The sequence below is a fragment of the Aethina tumida genome, chromosome 6 (assembly GCF_024364675.1).
Source record: "Aethina tumida isolate Nest 87 chromosome 6, icAetTumi1.1, whole genome shotgun sequence".
In the NCBI taxonomy this organism is placed as follows: Eukaryota; Metazoa; Arthropoda; class Insecta; order Coleoptera; family Nitidulidae; genus Aethina; species Aethina tumida.
Genome location: NC_065440.1, coordinates 11,762,519 through 11,785,252, shown reverse-complemented (window position 1 = coordinate 11,785,252; position 22,734 = coordinate 11,762,519). Strand labels below are relative to the sequence as shown.

Below are 22,734 nucleotides of genomic sequence, written 5' to 3'. Positions count from 1 at the left end.
CCGTCAATCCACCGAAAATATCAGGGCGTTGGATATGTTTTTCACAATATCTTCTACCAGGTTCAAACCACCAACAGGAACATTCAAAAGAATGTTGCCCAAGTCGCTCAACGAGAGTCCTAGCAAGTGAACGAGCTAAGCTGGGATTGAAAGAGCTATGTTAACAACTGGTGACAACGCCATCAAAACCTTGACCACCAGTTTCAGGACATCATCAACAACATCTTCGAGGAGTTTGATTACATCACCGAGGGCAACTCCGCCGATTTTCAAGACACCGGTTATTAAACCTTCAACAACCGCCAACAGGGCGGCGACAACAATCGAGGTTGTATCCGCCAAACCTCCAACCAGGTCTTGCAGCTGCTGGGACGTCGATGCGTTTGCTGATTGCCTTGGCGGCTCCAGCCAAGATGTTGATAAGCTCGTGCACTATTCCCAAGCCGTCGCTTACGCCTTCCTCTACTACATCCACTACAACACCAGCCACCATCAGGATGCTTTTCACCAAAGCGGCGACTTCTCCCACCACTACTTCTAGTAAGTCGGCCACGCCTTTTAAAACACCTGCAACGAGGAGAACTCCTCCGGCAACCATGACTTCGACAGCACCACCGAACACCTGCAGGACAACCTTGAGGGACTTCGTCGGGTCCTTCTACAGGGTATGAGCACCTGTTTCGCATCCTTGAATGCGATGGATAAGCTGCACAGCAAATCCCTGAGGACTTTGTCAACGGTGTTTAGGTCGTCCCCTATGTCGACGACGGTGGAGGCGGCGTCGTCCAAAAGGTCCTTCAATCCGTGCTTCAAGCCGGACAACCAATCCTTGATGGGGTGGCTGGGTTTGGGCAACAGGGTGGAGTTGCCTACTTTTTTATGATATTATTGTTGACGTCCAGGACTATGACCATGCCAGAGGACAAGTCGAGGACGGCACCGATGGAGTTGTTGGCGTCCACAAGAGCGGAGGAGCCGTTGAGCACAGCCATCAATTTGTTGTTGATGGTGACGTTCACTGACGCTTCTACTGAAACCTTCAGGTGTCTGTTATGATGAATTTGGTGTTTGGAGTGTAACTCTATATGCCAAAGTATTTAATAACGTAACATGTTAATGTTTTTTTCTTATCGTGACCCAAAGTGGAGACTACGAGAAGGCACAGGACAAGTACCAATGGTTGAGTTGACATTTCAGATGATCCGCTATCGATATATGAAAAATTACAGCATTTATAGTGAAAATCAATACATTCCAAAAGTTTTTCCTAGCCAATTTGAACACAAAAATGTTAATGAACATTTTAAAACGTTTTTTTAGACATTTTTTTGTTTTGTAAGCATATTTTTTTCACAAACTGCGTTAATGGGATTCCTTTATTAGAATGTGCACATATTAAATTTTAATTTAAAAAATATTACCCAAATACCCAAACACAATTTCAAACAAAATCTTGATATATAAAATTACACAATTATATTTCATTCATAATTATTTATCATTTTTTCAATCCATTTTATTGATTAAAAATATACACATTGATTTTTTTATAAAAAATCATTAAAATATTAATGAGTGTAATAAAATTAAAGTTAGAAGAATTAAAAATTTTGGAGAACATGGCCAAATAGTTTACTTATAATTTTTGGTTGAATATCTATTTCCATGAACACCGGAAATATTTCCAATGATTTATATTCAAACGATGGACACTTTATTGAACAGGAAATGGTGGACTAAATTCGAATTTAATTTAAGGATGTTCTATGAGTATTTTACATATAAAAAAAATAGTACGACGTACAACTATGAATAAACATAAGTCAAGTAATTAAAAACACATTAAAAACATAATAAAAATGTTAATTATTTGAATATATTTACTAGAAAAACTGTACATTAAAAAAACTACGTAAATTGGCATTGTCATATTGTTTTATAACAATTTTGAGGTTTTTTTATAGTTTGAAAATCAAATTTAGCGTATAATTTTTTACTTAAACTATTTGAAATAATACGTCAAAATATAAAAAATAGATTTATTTTTGTAACTTTCATAAATTGTAATACCATATAAAAAATATATCAAATAAATATAATAAATAATGTATAAACGAGATTAACTCGAGTGGTATGGTTGACCATACAAAAACACTCTTGTTAAACGATGTAGACAAAAACTAACATTGAAAGTTGGTGGTATTACCACCAGGAGGTTGTATAAAGTAGCAACTATGAAGTGACAGGCTTATTTTCAAGTAGTACATTCAAATTTCAAATCTAGTGCTATTAGAAAAAGTGGAATTGCCAAATATTAACAGCCTTTTGTTCACTCTTTTAACCTGTGACAATAAATTTTTGGTAAAAAACCTACAAAATGTGTCCCTGCCCAAAATCTAGATTGAGTTTACAGCAAATCGACCAAAAATACAAAAAAATGCGTCATTGCAACTCCCCGAATTTACAGACGTTTACGATTTTTCAGTATCCGATTCGGCATTCGCCGAATCCTCTTCCTCCTCCTTAGTATCTTCCGATTTCTTTCTGGTCCTCCTCTGTCCGGTGTGCGTTCTCATGTGATTGTACAAAGTGCCGTGTTGATTGAAGCATTTCTCGCAGATGTTGCACTTGTAGGGCTTGGTGCCGTCGTGGATCCTCATGTGCCCCACCAGGACGCTTTTGCTGACGAACTTCCTGGGGCACCGGGTGCACTGGAACTCCCTGCAACAAACTTAAATCAGCAAGAACCCTTACGATTGAACGGCAAAGCAACCGTTTGCCGATGTGGACGGTTTTAATGTGGGTGCCGATGCTCCGAACGGCCATCCTCTTGCCGCAAACCGGGCACTCTTTGACGGGCTTGGGGCTGTGCGTCACCGAGTGGCCCTTCAAGCCCGAGAAGTCGCTGAACGTCTGGCCGCACACGGCGCACATGTAGGGCTTCTCGCCGGTGTGGATCCGGCCGTGCACCTGCAACCCGACCAGCTGGTTGAAGCCCTTTTTGCAGACGCCGCAGCTGTAGCGCTTCTCCTCGCTGTGGATGCGCCTGTGGAGGTGCAGGCCGCTGCTGAATCTGTAACATCTACCAGTTACCAGGATTGTTAATAAATATTCGGAGAGGGGGTTAATTATTAAACGGTTACCTGAACTGCTTGTTGCAAATGTTGCACTTGAATGGCCTGTCACCAGTGTGGACACGCTGGTGCACCAACAGGGAGGCCCGCCAATTAAATCTCTTGTGGCATATGGGGCACGTGTGACCTTTGTCTTTTTCCTCCTCTTTGAGTTGTTCCTCCCCTTCAGGTTTTGTAGGAGTTTCAGTCTTCGACTCCTGTGTATTATCTTGGAATGTTATTCTTAATTTTAGTTTGGACGGTTTCACCTCTGATGCATCGTTACATTTAGTGATTTTCTGGTAAAATGAGGAAACATCTTTCACCAAATTGAAACAGGACTCACAAACGCAGGACGAGCGACCGGCTCCGACTATGATCTGAAAACTTCCTGCTCAAACACCTGAAAAAATTTTCAGCAGACGACTTACATTGAACGAGAAGACTTCGGCCACCACATCCATGACGGTCTTTCCGTCCGACACATCGCTGAGGAGGTTGTAAGATGAGGTGCATTCTTTAACGCATACGCGACAAATTTTTCGGTTCATATGTTTCGACGGTCTTATTACAAACGTATTTGGTGGGGTGTCTACCTGGGGATCGCAAACAGTTTCGATCCTAATGCGACGGTCAGAGATCTTGAATTGTTCCTCCATGTTTGGTGCTTTGATGCTGAATGATATCGTTTCAAGTTGTTAGTTACCAAGTAAAGTGGTAACTAAGACAATTTGTTAATTTCATTGTTTTGTACACAGCTCACTTGTTTTTGATCGTCCCTTGTAACTTTCAATAGAAGTCCGTGCCTTCCCACTAGGCAACCCACATTGCACTTTAATTTTGCGTACGTGTATATTCATTAATTATTAACGCAAAACGAATATTTTATATAATTTGGCATAATCGCGCGCCTTTTTTTTGGGTAAACCAATTTCGTACATTAAAAATCACGAAGGTCGCACAAAACAGGAAGTAACGTAACAAAGGCTATTGTTAATTTTTTTATCAAAATTACTCATCTTATTGGACTGACATTAAATTTAAAAATGGAATAAAAGTCGTAACATTCGGAAAATTCGGATGAAACATGGAAACAAGTAGTTTTACGTAACGATCACCTGAAATAGTTATTTATATATGTTAATAATGTAAACAGCAACATTATTTTTATGCAACTTTATTGTAGAATGTAGAAAGTAAAGGTGGTATTTACGAAAACCTAGGCGCACAGTCGCTCGGAATGTTGTGTGGAGGTGGATCAGGTCAAAATGTGGGTCAAATTGAAAATTTTGTTCTAGATTAGATGCATTATTAATTTTTTAATAAATTTTATATTTTTTACCTCTATTTTATTGAATATAATGAATAAATTAATATAAAAGTATAAATTTTATTTATTTATTATAATACTAATTATTATACATTATTATATCACATAATATATAAGATATTTACATATTTATATAATAAAAAAGCAGAAAAACCATAGTCTATTTTCTTATATTTACAATAATTAAAATTTCTGAACATTTCAATTATTTTGAAAATTGAAAATTTTGTTCTAGATTAGATGCTTTATTAATTTTTTAATAAATTTTATATTTTTTACCTCTATTTTATTGAATATAATGAATAAATTAATATAAAAGTATAAATTTTTCAGTATTTAGTTATTTATTATAATACTAATTATTATATATTATTATATCACATAATATATAAGGTATTTACATATTTATATAATAAAAAAGCAGAAAAACCATAGTTTTTTTTCTTATATTTACAATAATTAAAATTTCTGAACATTTCAATTATTTTGAAAATTGAAAATTTTGTTCTAGATTAGATGCTTTATTAATTTTTTAATAAATTTTATATTTTTTACCTCTATTTTATTGAATATAATGAATAAATTAATATAAAAGTATAAGTTTTTCAGTATTTATTTATTTATTATAATATATTTACATATTTATATAATAAAAAAGCAGAAAAACCATAGTCTTTTTTCTTATATTTACAATAATTAAAATTTCTAAACATTTCAATTATTTTACAAAATTTATTGATACTTAATTTTTGACACATTTATAAAATTTCAATTTATATAGAAATAAACATCAAAAAAACATGAAATACATATTTTTGTATTTATTACACATCTAAAATTTATGTAATTTAAAAAAATAATTAAAATATTGTTATTTACAAATAATTATCAAATTAATTAATTAATTAATTAATGATACAAAGTCGATATGTATATCTATTTTTTTACCAATAAATATTAAGGTTAATTATTCTAATTTATTTTATTCTATAATTATTATTTATAATATTGACTATGCACATCTAATTTTATTAATTAAGAACTTTTTCAATTATTAAAAAAACACTTCTAAGCTCTTTTTAAATAAATAACTTTAAGTAATTTTAAGTTATTTTATGATTTTATAAAATATATTAAAGTTATTTTTTCAAACTAATATTTATGTATTTTAAAAAATAATTAAAATATTGTCATTCACAAATTAATTAATTACTTTAATCAAATTAATTAAGTGATTAAGGCTCGATATATTACCTATTTTTTACCGATAAATATTGATATAATTTGTTTTATTTTATAATTATTGTAATTATTTATAATATTTTTTATTATATATTTTATAAAATTATTTAAAAAAATAAACTTATTTTATTTAAAAAACCATAAAAGTGTTTAATAAATGAAAAACTCCTTAATTGATAAATTTAGATGTGTACAGATAATATTTAAAAAAATTAGACAATTTTTTTAAGCTTCCTTAATCTTCATTAGTAAAAATATATATATATATATATATATATATATATATATATATATATATATTGATACAATACAAATACATATATATTGATTAATTGATTAGTTTAATTTATGAAATTAATTATTTACATTAATTACACATTAGTAAATGACAATATTTTAATTTTTTTTGTAAATTACATAAACAATTCATATTTACATGTGTTTTAAATGTAAATAAATACATTTGATTGTAGGTTTATTTATTTATAAACTAATATAGACTCTCAAAATTGTATAAATATGTCAATTTTTTATATATTAAATAATATATTAATATATAATAATAAATTTAAACTGAAATTTTCAGACATTTTATTTATTACTTAATTTAAAATAATTAGTTCTGTTGTTTATTTAAAAATAAATAACTTATTTTTTAGTTATAAATATAGTTGTTTCATGAATAAAGAAAGAGTTTTTGAAAATTAAAATAATAAATGAAGTCTTTAATTTTGTTACAAATCGAGGAAAATATTAAATTCAAAATTCCAAAGTGTAAAAACTGCGTATTAATATTTTTTACATTTGTAAATAAAGATTTTAATATCAAACACAATTTTATATATGTTTATATAAAATGACATAAACAAAATTTGTTTAATAAACTTTTTAAGAATAGTTGATAAATTGTTCAATTGTGATGCAATTTAAAATTGATAAACTGTAAAAAATATTGTTATGAAATAACACATTATTGTTGTCGTAAGTTTAGATAAATAAGCAAAAAAATTTGTTAACAATTATAAATTAATTAATACTAATAAATAAGAAGTTATAAATGAATAAAATCCTTTTAAAGTCAGCTCATAAAGTTTTATTGTTGATCATATCTTATAGTTTATTAACAGGTCTTTAGTTTTTCCTTTCCAAGAATCCTTAAGGAACATTTATACAAGTCTTATTCGAGGAACTATTGGAAAGTAACAAAATTCGTCATGCGCTTGCGCCACAATAAAAATTGGTTAATAGAATAGCACCACGCATGCGTTTGGAACTTTGTGACAGTTAACAACAAACCTCATAAATTTATTTAACAAGTGCATTTATAAGAGTAAGTGACAGTTTATTTATTACATAAAAAATTTGAACAATAAAAATTGAATAAAACAAAATTCGGAAACGTATTCGCTCACAAACAACGTTCATTTGTCCACAAAATTTGACAGTCAACTTTGGCACAAGCAGTTTTCGAGCTATGTTGAGAGAAAGTCCCAGTTAAATTAAAATAAAAGTAAATTTGTCTGACGACAACAAAAACCGCGAGCAGCTAAAAAAATTAATAAAACATAAAATTCGTTCGCCCCAAACCAGCGTGCGGCCCCGCAACCGAACGGTGTGAACGTCGCCTAACAGCCGAACAACCCATTCCGCACGACCACGGCGCATCGCTTCGGCGCAAAAATCCACCAGCAGCCATATTGCTAACTGTCTATCCGAAAAATTTTGTAAGTAAATACGAAACTGTTACGCGACACGACAATTAACCACCCGCAATCACGCATCCACGACGCACCGAATCGAACGGGACGCGACATAATAGCGGTACGGCGACGTGAGACGCACCCCGTAACAAGGCCCCCCGATCACCCAGCCACCAGTAAGTTGGTTTTGTTACGCGAGCACTTTTCAACCGCACAAACGCGCCACCGAAGTCCGATTGCGCCCCGGATCGGCGGCCGGTCGGAGTTCGGTCGCGGGGGCCCCGTCGATACGCGTTCGTGGCATGACGGACACCGTTTTTTGACAGATGTCGATGGGGAGAACGGTGTTTGACACATTTGACGTTTGAGAGCCCCCCCGAAAACGTCAGAACGGTCTCGTTGAAAACACGTAACGGTACCCGGGTGCACGCACGACGTACGAGAACAAAGACGAAACCATTAACCCAAATACTACTGTTCGGACTGCACACATTTAATACTGATTCTGATCTTTTTCTTTTTTTTTTTTAAGGTGATTTGAAAGGTGATTTGAGTTGTGTTGCGAGAAGGGGTTCATCGTAACAATGTCCGTGTTAAACCAAAGTGGCGAGGAACAGCAGGAGTGTCCCCTATGCATGGAACCGCTTGAGGTGGACGATCTGAATTTCTATCCGTGCACTTGTGAATATCAGGTAAATAAATGATGAGACATATGGACTAGATAAGTGAGTATGTTGTGAATCTTTCAAAGTGTGGTTGTTTTTGTGCAGTCTTGCCTCAGGAGTAAAAGTTTCAAGGTTTCTTTCTCTTTGTTATGTTACTGTGGTTCATATTCAAATGGCTTTGTGACTTGTGTAATTCAGCGACAGTTCGAGGAAATGCAAAAGTTTATAGCTGGAATGTGGATTAATTATTTATTCTATTTTTAAACGTTTTTTAAGCCACTTTTAACAGGTGTCAAAAACATCCAGGTTCTATTTTTAACCCAACTAACACCACCACTATTAATTTTCAATAGAACTCAATAAAATGTACTAAAATAACTAATAAACTGATTGTTTTGTCATTTTGTATGTTAATTGTTCATTGTTGAAAGGAGGTTTCATTGTTAAATACAAATTAAAATTAATTGCCACATTAATATACAATAGTGCTGAAACATTAATTCAAGATTGGTTGAATTTACATCATTTATAAAGACACTGGAAGCAAAAGAACAAAACAATTTTAAGTAAATAGGAGTTTAAAACTTTTCTTATTTAACAAGTGTGTCAACTTTTTATTTATTTAATTATAATTTAGTTTCATTACAAAGTAAGTTGAAGTAAATTAAGTTATAATTGACTCTACAGCATTAGGATGTAATATTACCTGAGTTTTTAATTATTTATTCAATCCAATCTGTTGATTAACGTGTTTAAATTCAACTTTAAATATGTTTATTTTCTGTAGGATGACACAAATGGGCTTTGAAGAGTCTATGTTAATTTTCACCTGTTAAACTCTTTAATTTCTTTAAAATACGTTGATCTTTGGTTTGATATGTTTATTTTACAATAAAAACAACCATTCCTGTCAGTTTTTTTTGTTTCCATAATTAAATATTAATTAATGCTTAAGTCGGCTTTAAATTTGTTTATTTTATATAGACTGAAATAAATAGACTTTAAAGTCTATAATTATTTATAAATTTGTTACTTTTCATCTTATTTAAAATACATACACTGATCTTTGATTTATTTAATCCACTGTAAAGACACCATTCTTGCCAGTTTTTTTATTTCTATAATTAAATATTAATTGATGCTAAAAATCCACCTTTAAATATGCTTATTTTATGTAGAATGTAACAAATAACTTTTAGAGACTATAATTATTTATACATTTGTTAAATTTCAACTGATAAACTCTTTAATTTCTTTAAAATACCTAAACTGAACTCTGGTTTGATGTGTTTATTTCACTGTAAAGACAACCATTCTTGTCAGTTTTTTTGTTTCCATAATTGAATATTAATTAATGCTTAAAATCCAGCTTTAAATATATTTATTTTATGTAGAATGAAACAAATAGTCTTTGAAGACCAGAATTCTTTATAAATTTGTTTATTTTCACCTGATAAACTCTTTAATTTCTTTAAAATATCTTAACTGATTTATGGTTTGATGCGTTTATTTCACTGTAAAGACAACCACCATTCTTGCCAGTTTATTTCTATAATTAAATATTAATTGATGCTAAAAATCCACCTTTAAATATCTTTATTTTATGTAGAATGTAACAAATAACTTTTGGGATCTATAATTATTTATAAATATGTTAAATTTCATCTGATAAACTCTTTAATTTCTTTAAAATACCTAAACAGAACTGCGATTTGATGTGTTTATTTCATTGTAAAGACAACCAATCTTGACAGTTTTTTTTTAATTCTATAATTAAATATTAATTAATGCTAAAAATCCAGCTTTGTATAGGTTTATTTTATGTAGAATGAAGCAAATAGTTTTTGAAGATCATAATTCTTTATAAATTTATTAAATTTCATCTGATAAACTCTTTAATTTCTTTATTTATCTAAATTGATTTCAAATTTGATGTAGTTATTTCAATATAAAGACACCATTCTTGTCAGTTTTTCTTGTTTCTGTAATTAAATATGCTAAAAATTCAGCTTTAAATATGTTTATTTTATATAGAATGAAACAAATAGGCTATGAACGCCATAACTATTTATAAATTTGTTAGTTTCCACTTGTTAAACTCTTTAATTTCCTTAAATTTTATAAACTGATCTCATATTTGATGTGTTTATTCCACTATAAAGACAACCATTCTTTCCAGTTTTATTGTTTCCATAATTAAATATTAATGCTTAAAATCAAAGCTTTAAATATGTATATTTTAAGTAGAATGAAACAAATATACTTTGAAGAACATATTTCTTTATAAATTTGTTAATCTGTTCATATGTTAAACTCTTTACTTTCTCTAAAATACATAAACTCATCTCTAATTTGATGTGTTTATTCCACCGAAAAACACCCATTCTTGACAGCTTTTTTTTTGTTTCCATAATTAATTAGTGCTTAAAATCCAACTTTAAATATGTTTATGTTATGAGAATGAAACACATAGACATTGAAGATCATAGTTATTTATAAATTTGTCAGTCTTTAGTTGTGTTGCTTCTTGAATAACATAGAAGTGAAATTTCTAAATTAAAAAAGTTTATATCAATTTATAAACCTTGTCAGTTTTCTGTTATTTAATTTTTTAGTATAAACAAGTGGCATTTTCAAATTGACTAGTAAATAAAGTTGTAACATTAACATGTTTCAATTGTTTTTCTCATTTGTAGATTACTTGATATATTAACTGTTTCCGTGAACTACATAAATAAATCTCACTTTTGATGTGTTAATGTGACGTCAACAATTAGTTTTAGTCATAAGTTTTTTACATTAATTTTTTAAATAATGCTTAACATTCAATTTTTAATCGGTTTATTTACACAAAATAATATCAACAAGAAGATTTCTCAATTAATTATGTTCTCAACTTTTGTAAAAGTTTTACGGTTTATATTAATTTATTTGTTATTATTTTAACACAAGTTTTTAACCCAATTTCCAATCGACAACACTTAAAATTTTACACGACGTCTGTTGAAATGCATTTGAATTAATTAACATAAGTAGTTGTGAAAGCTTTGTTTTTTATCGCAAATAGATATTTATGTTGTGTGCATTAATTGCAGATATGTCGTTTCTGCTGGCATAGGATTCGAACGGACGGCAACGGACTGTGTCCGGCTTGTCGTAAGGCCTATTCGGAGAATCCGGCCGATTTTATACCGTTGTCTCAAGAACAGGTCAGTATATATAAACATTTGTGTGTGTGTGTTGGGGAAATTTTTAGTCTGGAATTTACGTCGACAGTGAATGTGCTTTGTTATTTTAAAACTGTGATTAATTTCTAGTTATTTTTTCATGATAATGAAACCATTTATAAAACACAATTAGTTGATTATAATAATTAGATAAAATTTATTTGTAATTTACATGAATTTTTAGTACTGGAATTGAAATTTTAACTCACTCACTTGGCTTAGTGCTAAATTACCTCTTTTAGCAAATTAATTTGAATGATTGCAATTAGAAAGTTAAACGAAGTTGTGACAGGCATTTTATTATTCCGCAATATTTAAATTATTATGAAATTTATATTATAATTTGCACGATTTACAATATTGTGAGATAAAGTGAAGGATAACAAATCATATTTTTAATTGTTACATGAGTGTTTATTTCTTTTTGATTTATTTCTAATTTTTGCATGTGTTTTAAGTTTTTTATCACATGATAGATTTAGACAACCATATTTTATTTCCTCCCAATATTAAAATTCTTATGAAATTTATTATAAATTTTTATTGTCAGACAAATTGGAGGTTAACAAATCAAATTTTTAATTATTTTTTTTATATTATTCTTAATTTTGGGAGATGTTTTAAGGTAATATTTATTAAAATTTCATGATAGATTTTCTCCAATATTTTAATTAATATCAAATTTTTTATAATTTACACAATTAAAAGTATTTTAAGACAAATTGGGCATTAATACATCAAATTTTTAATTATTGTTTCTGTAGCCCAGCTAAATTGGTAAAAGTACTTACTTTTTTGATTTTATCATTAATTTTGGGTAATATTTTAAGGTTCCTTATCATATATTTATTAAAATTTCATAGTAGATTGTGACAGGCACAATTTTCTCCCCAATATTTTAATTAATATAAAATTTTTTATAATTTACACAATTAAAAGTACTGTGAGACAAATTGGGAATTAATAAATCAAATGTTTAATTATTGTTTCTGTAACCCAACTAAATTGATAAAAGTACTTACTTTTTTGATTTTATCATTAATTTTGGGGAATGTTTTAAGGTTCCTTATCAAATATTTATGAAAATTTCATAGTGGATTGTGACAGGCACAATTTTTTCCCCAATATTTTAATTAGTATGAATTTTTTTATAATTTACACAATTAAAACTATTGTAATACAAATTGGGAATTAATAAATCAAATTTTGGTATTATTGTTTCTGTAACCCAATTAAACTGGTAAAAGTACTTTCTTTTTTGATTTTATCATTATTTTTGGGGAATATTTTAAGGTTCTTTATCAAATATTTATTAAAATTTCATACTAGATTGTGACAGGCACAATTTTCCCTCCAATATTTTAATTAATGTTAAGTTTTTTGTAATTTACACAATTAAAAGTATTGTGAGACAAATTGGGGGTTAATTGATAAACTGGTAAAAGTAGTTACTTCTTTATGTTATTATTAATTTTGGGGGGGGGATGTTTAAAGGTTCTTTATCAAATATTTATTAAAATTTCATGGTATATTTTGACAGACACAATTTTTCCCTAATATTTTCATTAATGCGTAATTTATTGTAATTTACACAATTAACAATATTGTGAGACAAATTGGGGGTTAATTAATATATCAAATTTTTAATTGTTGTTACTATAATCCAATTGAACTGGTGAAAGTACTTACTTTTTAATATTATAATTAATTTTAGGTGATGTTTCAAGATTCTTTATCAAATATTTATTAAATTTTCATGGTAGATTGTAACAGACACAATTTTTCCCCAATATTTTAATTAATGTGTAATTTATTATAATTTTCACAATTAACAATATTGTGAGACAAATTGGGGGTTAATTAATAAATCAAATTTTTAATTATTATTACTGTAATTCAATTAAACTGGTAAAATTACTTTTTTATGTTATTATTATTTTGGGAGATGTTTTAAGGTTCTTTATCAAATACTTATTAAAATTTCATAGTACAATTTTCCCCCAATATTTTAATTAATATGGAATTTATTGTAATTTACATATATTAATTCACAAAATTGTGACACAAATTTTGAGTTAATGAATCAAATTTTTAATTATTGTTGCAGGCAGTAACCCAATTAAAAGTGATAAAAATACTTATTGGTTGATTTTATTATTAATTTTGGGTGATTTTTTTAAGTTCCTTATCAAATATATATTAAAATTTCATAGTGGATTGTGACAGGCACAATATTTTCCCCAATATTTTAATTAATATAAAATTTATTGTAATTTGGGGTTTAATAAATCAAATATATAATTATTGTTACTGAAACCCAATTAAACCACTAAAAGTACACTATAACCCATTTGAACTGGTAAAAATATTTACTTTTTTCATATTATTAATTGTAGGGGATGCTTTAAGGTTCCTTATCACATTGTCCCTTAATTTCAAAATTGCGGAATGTTAACAAAATGAATTTTCAATCATTAACACACCAACAGAGAATTGATATGTGTAGTTTCAAGCTTCCCAAAGTAAAATAATCAACATATAAATATACGAAACGATTTATTCAGGTGGCCAAACTGAAGGCGGAGAAGAGGCAGCGCGACCAGCAGCGCAAGGCGAAGCTGAGCGAGAGCAGGAAGCATCTGGCCAGCGTGCGCGTCGTCCAACGCAATCTGGTCTTCGTCGTTGGGCTGCCGGTCCGGCTGGCCGACGCCGAAACGCTACGTCGTCACGAGTACTTCGGCAAGTTCGGCAAAATACACAAGGTGGTCATAAACCAGTCGACGTCGTACGCCGGCTCGCAGGGTCCCAGCGCCAGCGCCTACGTCACATACATGAAGTCGGACGACGCCCTGAGGGCGATACAGAGCGTCAACAACATCACGATCGACGGACGACAGATCAAATCCAGTCTGGGCACGACCAAGTACTGCTCTCACTTCATGAAGAACCAGCCCTGTCCGAAGCCGGACTGCATGTATCTCCACGACTTTGGTAAGGCTCCACTTACTTCTCCCTGTTTACTTTGTTAAACGTTAAATGGCAACGTGAACCTGAATAGGCGGCCAAGGACTCGAAGGGGTTGATGTTGAACGTCTAATAATTTGGTTAATCGTTTACAGGTGACCCAGAGGCCAGCTTTACTAAAGAACAGATGCACGCGGGCAAGCATCAGGAGTACGAGCGGAAATTGCATGACGCGCTGGTCGCACGTACCAACAACAACAACAACAACAGCAGTGCGACGACGCCGGCCGCAACGACGACGACGACGACGGCGATGACGACGGTCGCGTCGGCGCCGCCCACTCACCAAACGCCGCCGGCAAACAGCGGCAAAGGTGTGTTATTGCGTCTGAAAGCATTTAACCTGTTCGCCAGAAAGTAACCAGTTCACAAAGCAGTATTTTCTTATTTAATGAAATGCTCTAGTTACACAATAAAATTAGTAGTACTTGTACCATGCATTGTTTTGATGTTTGTAGGGTGTGGTGGGAAAGAGGGTGGCGCGAACGGTAACGGGGGCGCGACCAAAGACGGCTGGCCCCAGCTGAACGTCGACAAAGAGCCGACGACCAAAAAGGAGAAGGAGAAGGCGAAAAAGTCGAAGACGAAGTCGGCCAGCGAGAAGCAGGGCAAGGACAGGGGTGGAAAGGGCGGTTCCGACGGCAAGACGGACGGCAGGACGGGTGGCAAGGCGGACGGTACGTTTGTTTCTGTGAAGCTTGCTTGGGGGTTACTCGGGGGTTGGTGGTTGGCGTGTTAGTATTTTTGCCCCTTTTTAAGTGGCCTGTGATTTATAACACTTTATTTTAAGAATAATATGTTAGTTTTATATATAAAGAAGGTAGTTTACAGGTTACAGTTTTAGAATCCTTTTGTTACATTTTTTATGAAGATTTCGAATGTATAAAAACTAGCTGAGGGACAGCTGTTGAAGTTTTTGAAGATTTTTAGGCAATTTCGTCATTTAAGTAAAATTTCTTTCAGATATTTGATATATCTGAAGTTTAAAACTACTGTTTGCTCAATTACAACATATCAAGCAGTTCAAAATTGGATAAAAAAAATATGATTAACTGTTAAATATCTACGTTGGAACCATTGAATGATTGAATCTTTTGGAACCAGACACCAGTAACAGTTAGCTATCATTTGCTCATCATTGAAACTTCAAATTCTAGATGTTTCAGTAGAACCTTCACCTTGTTCATCGCTTTGGGGAAAAAAACCAAAAGACTGAAGAAAAAAACACATTTGTTGGTTCCTGAAGCTATTTCTATCCACTTTGGTTATCGCTTTTAGTGTATATAATGTCTAGAAAATAGTTTCAGCTGATTAAAGTTCAAATTCCATGGAATTATTAACGATTTTTAGAAATTTTGCTTCATTTTAGTAATGTGTTCAACAAAAAATCAATTGAATATCTAAAGTTAACCATGTTAAATCGATATTTTACTTAATTATCAAGAGTTCAAGTATTCCCAGACTAAAATTGGATTAAAAAGTAAAACTGTTACTACAGAAAGAACTTGAATTTACTGCTAAATCTTTGTTTGACCCATCTGAACTGTGTAAAGAGCTTCGTTTTGAACTTTTACTTTCTTTGTCAGTTGTATCTTCGAGTATAAAGTACCAGCAATGGTTATTGAAGCTTTGATTGATATCTTCTTTTCATTTTAGTCAAGTCTTGGTGGAACCTCTCTCCTTGTTCATCGTTTTCTGAGGAGAAAACCAAACTAGTGAAGGGAAAATACATTAAATCTATACATAGAAATTGTATTTTATGGTATGAAATGTCTTGGAATTAACGAGAATTAATTTAATAAATGAGTGAAGGGAAAATACATTGAATTTAGACATAGAAATTGAATTTTGGGCTGAATATGTCTTAGAATGAACGAGAATTAATTGAAATTCGTGCCCACCAATTAAGTTGTAGTTTTGTATTAATGAGTTGATCTTTTTGACGTAATTAGGACATTTGTATTTTCCCTGGACAACTGTAAATACCATCTAAAATACGCATTTCAATTTTACTTGTTATTTTAATACAGGCAATTTGTTTTTTAGGAAGAACTTACCTCAGAAAGATCTACTCATACTGTTTAAATTACAGGGCATTTAAATTAACTATTTTCTGTGGTTTTTGCTGTTCAAATAAGTGAAAAATATGAAAATTTAGTAGAATTATAAACTAACTTCTTCGCTCTATCATAATTTGTTCATTTTTTATCTAACTTTGGATTTATAGGGCTTGAAATGTTTGCAATTGAATAAACTATCGATTATTAATGTTAAACTCGATATTGGAATTATTTGTCGTTGAAAAAATTGACGAAAATAACTAAAAATCGAATATTGCATGAAATTTCTTAGTTTTATAGTAACAGAGATGCTTCTATTTTCTCCAAAAATTGTTAACAACTCCTTTAGAATGCCTGTAACTGTATTGCCCCCAAATATTCATCATATTCACTTCAATTTTACTTGTTAATTTCAAAAATTTGTCATTCATAATGAATTTAAAGAGAATTTTAATTAAGAAATTAGTTTTCATTAGTTTAGACAGTTAATTAATGAAAATTACAGAAATTTGGCAGCTTTCAAAATAGCTTTTTGTCCTTTGTATTACATAATATTCATTTTTTATCTACTAGAGCTTGAAACACTGGATAAAGATGTGTATTTTATTAAAATGAAGTTGTTTGTTGTTGGAACTAATTATTAATTTGATAAAAATGGATGAATTTTGGTAAATATTGCCTAAAATTAAAATAAAAGTAAGAGAAAGGTTCTACTTTCATTATAATATAAAGTGATTTATTGATGAAACTAATGATGTACAGGGTGCGTCCCAAATTGGTTGTCTTTAGCTGTAAGGTACAAACTGTCTTAATCATCCAGAGACAGTTTTTCTCTATTTGGTCACATACAAAGACACAACAAGCCAGTAATGTTTCAAAAAGTGTATTAATTTCAGTAGGCTTCGACTGGTGGTTTTGGTGTTTTGTTTGTTCGTAGTTAATAATAGATTTTTTTGTTTATATTATAGTTGTCCCTTTTCAGTCGCTGTGTTTGCCGAGGACACAAACTCAAACGTGTCGTCGTCGCCGACGCACGACCCGTCAGACCGGTCAGTCAGTCCGGAATCGATCGACATCGCCGTCGTCGGCGGCGGCGGCAGCAGCAGCAGCAGCAACAACAGCGGTACCACGGGGTCGTCGTCAATCGACCGGCCAACAACGCCACCTCACCACCAGCGACAGCAACAACCGCGACCGCTGTCGGCCGTGTCGCGACAGTTCGACGACGACGACAACACCAGCTTCTTCTCGTCGGGCAACACGTTCGCACGCCTCCACCACCGTATGCCGAACGCGATCGGCGACCGGGACCGGTCGACAAGCGACGACGGCGACACGACGGCTACGGCGAGCGGTGGCGACGACGACGCCGACGACGAACGATCGACTATGAGTCACAACGTACACCACCACCATCACCACCACGTCCACCACCACCCGCACGAATCGATACTGACGGACGTGCTGCCCAATATTAATACGTCCGAGGACTGGGTGGCGGCGTTCGGGCTCAACAGGCAACCGTTGCATCGGCGCACCGGTTCGTCGACGGCGCCCAGTGCGGTGGATATTGATCGGGACGATGATGATGGGTTTGGTGTTACGCCTCTAATGCACAATGGTTTCGGCAAAGGTATATTACACCATTAATATTAATCACAATTAATAATTAACGGTTAATTTTTAGACATAGGTCTGTACAACGACGCGATCCTGGACATGCTGAATAAAACGACGGTGCCGAACGGATTCGGCGTGCCGCCCACCTCGCAGTCGAACGCGCCCCATTCGCCGCAGGCCGCGGTCCACAACGGCCACAACGGCTTGGACAATCCGATGTCCAAGTTCTTTATGGACTTCCACAATAACAAGCAACAGCAACAGCAGAACGGGCTGACGAACCACCATCACCACAATAGCCACCACCATCAGCCACACTCGTATCTGAACCAGACTGAGAGGTTGATCTATCTGCAACAGAAGCAGCTGGAGGAACAGCTGTTTAACATGAATTTCGGCAACAAGGTAAACCCCATTTTTTATGTTAAGTTAAATTATTAAACTATAATTTTTTTTTAATATGTTAAAAGAAGTAGTTTTAATTCATCTTGGCATTGAATTTTTATATTATTAAAGTAGCTTTAACATATTAAAATTGTAACTAAACTACCAAAATTATAAATTATGAAATGTCACAAGAAAGTACTATATAAATTAAACTGTATTTTTATAGTTTTGTCATGATAAATCTATGATATTTTAATATAAGTAAAGTAACAAGTTTTAATTTACCTTGACACTGAATTTTCACATTGTTAAAGTATATTTTTGTGACTTTAACATGTTAGAATTGTAACTAAATTACCAAAATTATGAATTAACAAACTGCTACAAGAAAATACTAAATTATTAAACTGTATTTTTACAGTTTTGTCATATTGTGATATTTTAATGTAAGTAAAGTAACAAGTTTTAATTTACCTTGACACTGAATTTTCACATTATTAAAGTATATTTTTGTGACTTTAACATTTTAAAATTGTAACTAAATTACCAAAATCATGAATTAACAAACTGCCACAAGAAATTACTAAATTATTAAACTGCATTTTTATAGTTTTGTCATGTTAAATCTGTGATATTTTAATATAAGTAAAGTAACAAGTTTTAATTTACCTTGACACTGAATTTTCACATTGTTAAAGTATATTTTTGTGACATTAACATCTTAAAATTGTAACTAAATTACCAAAATTATGAATTAACAAACTGCCACAAGAAATTACTAAATTATTAAACTGTATTTTTACAGTTATGTCATGATAAATCTATGATATTTTAATATAAGTAAAGTAACAAGTTTTAATTTACCTTGATACTGAATTTTCACATTGTTAAAGTATATTTTTGTGACTTTAACATCTTAGAATTGTAACTAAATTACCAAAATTATGAATTAACAAACTGCCACAAGAAATTACTTAATTATTAAACTGCATTTTTATAGTTTTGTCATGTTAAATCTGTGATATTTTAATGTAAGTAAAGTTACAAGTTCTAATTTACCTTCACATTGAATTTTCACATTGTTAAAGTATATTTTTGTGACTTTAACATCTTAGAATTGTAACTAAATTACCAAAATTATGAATTAACAAACTGCCACACGAAATTACTAAATTATTAAACTACATTTTTATAGTTTTGTCATGTTAAATCTGTGATATTTTAATATAAGTAAAGTAACAAGTTTTAATTTACCTTGACACTGAATTTTCACATTATTAAAGTATATTATTGTGACTTTAACTTATTAAAATTGTAAGTAAAATACCAAAATTATAAATTATCAAACAGTCACAAGAAATTAGGAAATTATTAAACTATATTTTTATAATCTGTGATATTTTTAAATAAGTTTTAATTCATCTTGACAGAATTTTTAAAATATTGTTTGTTATTGTTGTACAGTTGTTTGGAGGAGGAAGCGGCGGCTCCATGTCCGTGTTCCCGCAACAGAACGGTCTGACCGGCCTCGGCAACCACTACATGAACGGCGGCGATCACAGTCCCTCACAGTTCCCGCTGTACGGCGGGGGCGGCGGCGGCGGAGGCACCAGCACACCCACCAAACTGGGTTCGACGTCCACATCGTCGACGTCGACGAGCAACAGCGGCAGTCGCGAGGACGAGCTCGACTTCGATCCGATACAGGAGACGCAGAAGGCGTTCGCCGAAATGATGGCGAACGAGCAGCAACAGAAACAGAACGGGACGGCGAGACAGCATCAGCAGCAACAGAACGGCGGCAGCAGTTATTTGCCGCCGCCGCCGCCCGGTTTCGTGCAGCCAACCAACACACACATGAATTCATTCGGTACTGTTTCGATGTGTTGTTTATTGGTTAATAAGGTTTTTTTCAAGCGTGTTTCGGTGCAAAGAGTAGTTTTTTTGCTCACCCATACGAGAGCTTCAAAGGGCGTATACTGTTAATTTGTTTTGTTAGATTTAAACGCTTGAAAAAAATAATATGTACAATAATAAAAGGTGTGACCCATATATTTTAGGGACACCTTGTGTGTTTAAGCTCAGCAAAGCCTTCAACACCTGTAACATTAATGTATTTATTGATCAATTGATTTGACTGTAGGTAGTAAAATTTTCCCGTTCCTGAGTATGTCGTCGAGCAGTTCACAAGTCCCACAGACCAATTCACAACAGAACTGGCCCAGTAATTTTAGTTCGCCCTCGCCGCCTCAACAGTCACACAATCCACACAAAAACAGTAAGTGTTGGATTGGACTCTTCTGTGGTAACTATGTGATAACTTCTTTCTTGTAGGTGTCAGTAATACAGATTGGAAGGTGTTGGACCCGGCAATTCTGTCGTCGAGCCGCCACTTTTCGTTGGCCTCCAACGTCGCCCCCATGCGAGAACATTATCCTCCCAATTTACAATTAGGTGCGTGCCCAAATCGGTTTGAACACCCGACGATAATTTTTCGTTAACTTTAAGGTCAACTTTTAGGTTCCCAACAAATTCAGCAACAACAACAACCACAGAACGGCATTCCGCCGCAGCTGAGGAACTTCGACTTCACGAACAATGCCTTCAGCAGCTTCACGCAACAGTTCCATCAGCACCAACAGCCGTCATATAACAGCTACACGCAACAGCTGAACAATTTAAATCAGAGCAGTCTGAATTGGTTCGGCGGCGGCGAACTGAACACGAACACAATTTCGAGCCCGCCGGGCTTTAGGAACCAGACCACCAAACAGCAGGAGTGCTAGAAAAGAGATTGGATGTATGAGAGACAAGATTTATCGAAGTATATTATTGTATTATTAAAGCAAAACTAAAAAAAAAATTTATGTGCATACATTACACACAACACACCAGGACCTATTATTAATTAATTTAATTCGTTTTCGGTATGGATCACCACTGTCATTAACATACGCCCAAATCTACTTCTGGAGGACAATGTAAATAAACGATTTTAAATTGGTTCAACACGGCGTTTTTCTATTGTGTCCGTTTTATTTGACGTGCAATATTTGAAAATTACTCGGGGTTCCTTTACAACGTACGATTTGAATTCGTAAAAGATGCGGGGCACCTAACTTTTAATGCGTACCAAAAGTTTCGACACAATGTGCCCCAGAACCTCCGTCTTTTACGCGTTCCGATGCGTCCCTGGAAGGAACCTCGGGGTACCACAATTGTTTAGTTAATTCCGCTGAAAATTATGCTCCATACGGCTAGAGAAAACGTATATTGAATTTGTGAATACTTGCAAGTACTGAAAGTGCTTTAATATTATTATAAAAACAAAACTGAATTGGGGGTGCTTGGACATCAACATAAAAATAAAGAAAATCAATTAAACTAATATTATTATTCATTTGATTATATGAAATAAATAAAACAGCTAAATATATGATATGAAATTATATTTTTGTGTTTTATTTACAGAATAACAGGATTATTTATTTATTAATAAGATAACAACATGGGTTGGGCCGTTTTGCAGGCTGCCTCCTTGCCCAACAGTTTATCGACAATAGCCAGGGCAAAGTCGAAAGCGGTGCCCGGTCCTCTGCTTGTAATAAAGTTGCCATCGATCACCACTTTATCCTCCTTATAATTGTATTTGCCTCCCTCCTCCATTTGAGCCTTCATCGCAGGATAACTTGTGACGTTTTTGCCTTCACCAATGTCGCTGATCTCGAAGACAGTGGGGACTGCAACCAATATTAATGATTACAACTAAACGTGTACTTTGTGATTGTTTTTACCAGGACAAATAGCAGCTATTAGGCCTTCACATTTCCTGCGCAGAGGTGTCAGAGGTCAGGACCTTAGAGTCCCCCAGATCGCCTAACAGTACCAGCACGTCATATAGGTCTTTAGCGTTGGCCTCGCATACACTGGCTCACATCTGAGACTATAACACAACAGCAACAATCACAAAACGGTATTCCATTGCAGCTGAAGAACTTCGACTTCAGGAACAACGTCTTTAGCAGCTTCACAACAGTTCCAACAGCACCAACAGTCGTCATACAACAGCCACACGTAACAGCTGAACCCGACCACCAAACAGCAGGAATGATAGAAACGAGATTGGATGTATGAGAGACAAGATTTATCGAAATATATTATTGTATTATTAAAGCAAAACTAAAAAAAAAAAAATTATGTGCATACATTACACACAACACACCAGGACCTATTATTAATTAATTTAATTCGTTTTCGGTATGGATCACCACTGTCATTAACATACGCCCAAATCTACTTCTGGAGGACAATGTAAATAAACGATTTTAAATTGGTTCAACACGGCGTTTTTCTATTGTGTCCGTTT

The 22,734-nt window shown here is 32.9% G+C and overlaps 2 protein-coding genes across 7 annotated transcripts; one reads left to right on the top strand and one right to left on the bottom strand.

Moving 5' to 3' along the window:
• Positions 1-2,025: 2,025 nt before the first annotated feature.
• On the bottom strand, positions 2,026-3,803 carry LOC109604164 (zinc finger protein 239). Of its 2 annotated transcripts, none has more exons than XM_020020692.2 (4): positions 3,545-3,803; positions 3,144-3,493; positions 2,774-3,082; positions 2,026-2,721 (listed from the first exon to the last, which is right to left on the bottom strand). In XM_020020692.2, exons 1-4 carry the CDS (start codon positions 3,770-3,772, stop codon positions 2,472-2,474), a joined length of 1,137 nt encoding a protein of 378 aa, XP_019876251.1. In that variant the 5' UTR covers positions 3,773-3,803; the 3' UTR covers positions 2,026-2,471. The 2 variants fall into 2 exon arrangements, with proteins under 2 accessions (XP_019876251.1, XP_019876252.1); XM_020020693.2 differs by having other exon boundaries at positions 2,774-3,073.
• Positions 3,804-7,105: 3,302 nt separating this feature from the next.
• Positions 7,106-21,819, top strand: LOC109604174 (putative uncharacterized protein DDB_G0277255). Of its 5 annotated transcripts, none has more exons than XM_049969000.1 (12): positions 7,106-7,409; positions 7,918-8,077; positions 11,146-11,259; positions 13,842-14,268; positions 14,397-14,615; positions 14,760-14,978; positions 17,344-17,994; positions 18,049-18,386; positions 19,833-20,238; positions 20,512-20,646; positions 20,703-20,822; positions 20,877-21,819. In XM_049969000.1, the coding sequence occupies exons 2-12, from the start codon at positions 7,970-7,972 to the stop codon at positions 21,152-21,154; spliced, it is 3,015 nt and encodes a 1,004-aa protein (XP_049824957.1). In that variant the 5' UTR covers positions 7,106-7,409; positions 7,918-7,969; the 3' UTR covers positions 21,155-21,819. The 5 variants fall into 5 exon arrangements, with proteins under 5 accessions (XP_049824957.1, XP_049824962.1, XP_049824961.1 ...); XM_049969004.1 differs by having other exon boundaries at positions 7,108-7,409; positions 20,889-21,819; XM_049969001.1 differs by lacking the exon at positions 7,106-7,409 and adding an exon at positions 7,416-7,561.
• Positions 21,820-22,734: the final 915 nt, after the last annotated feature.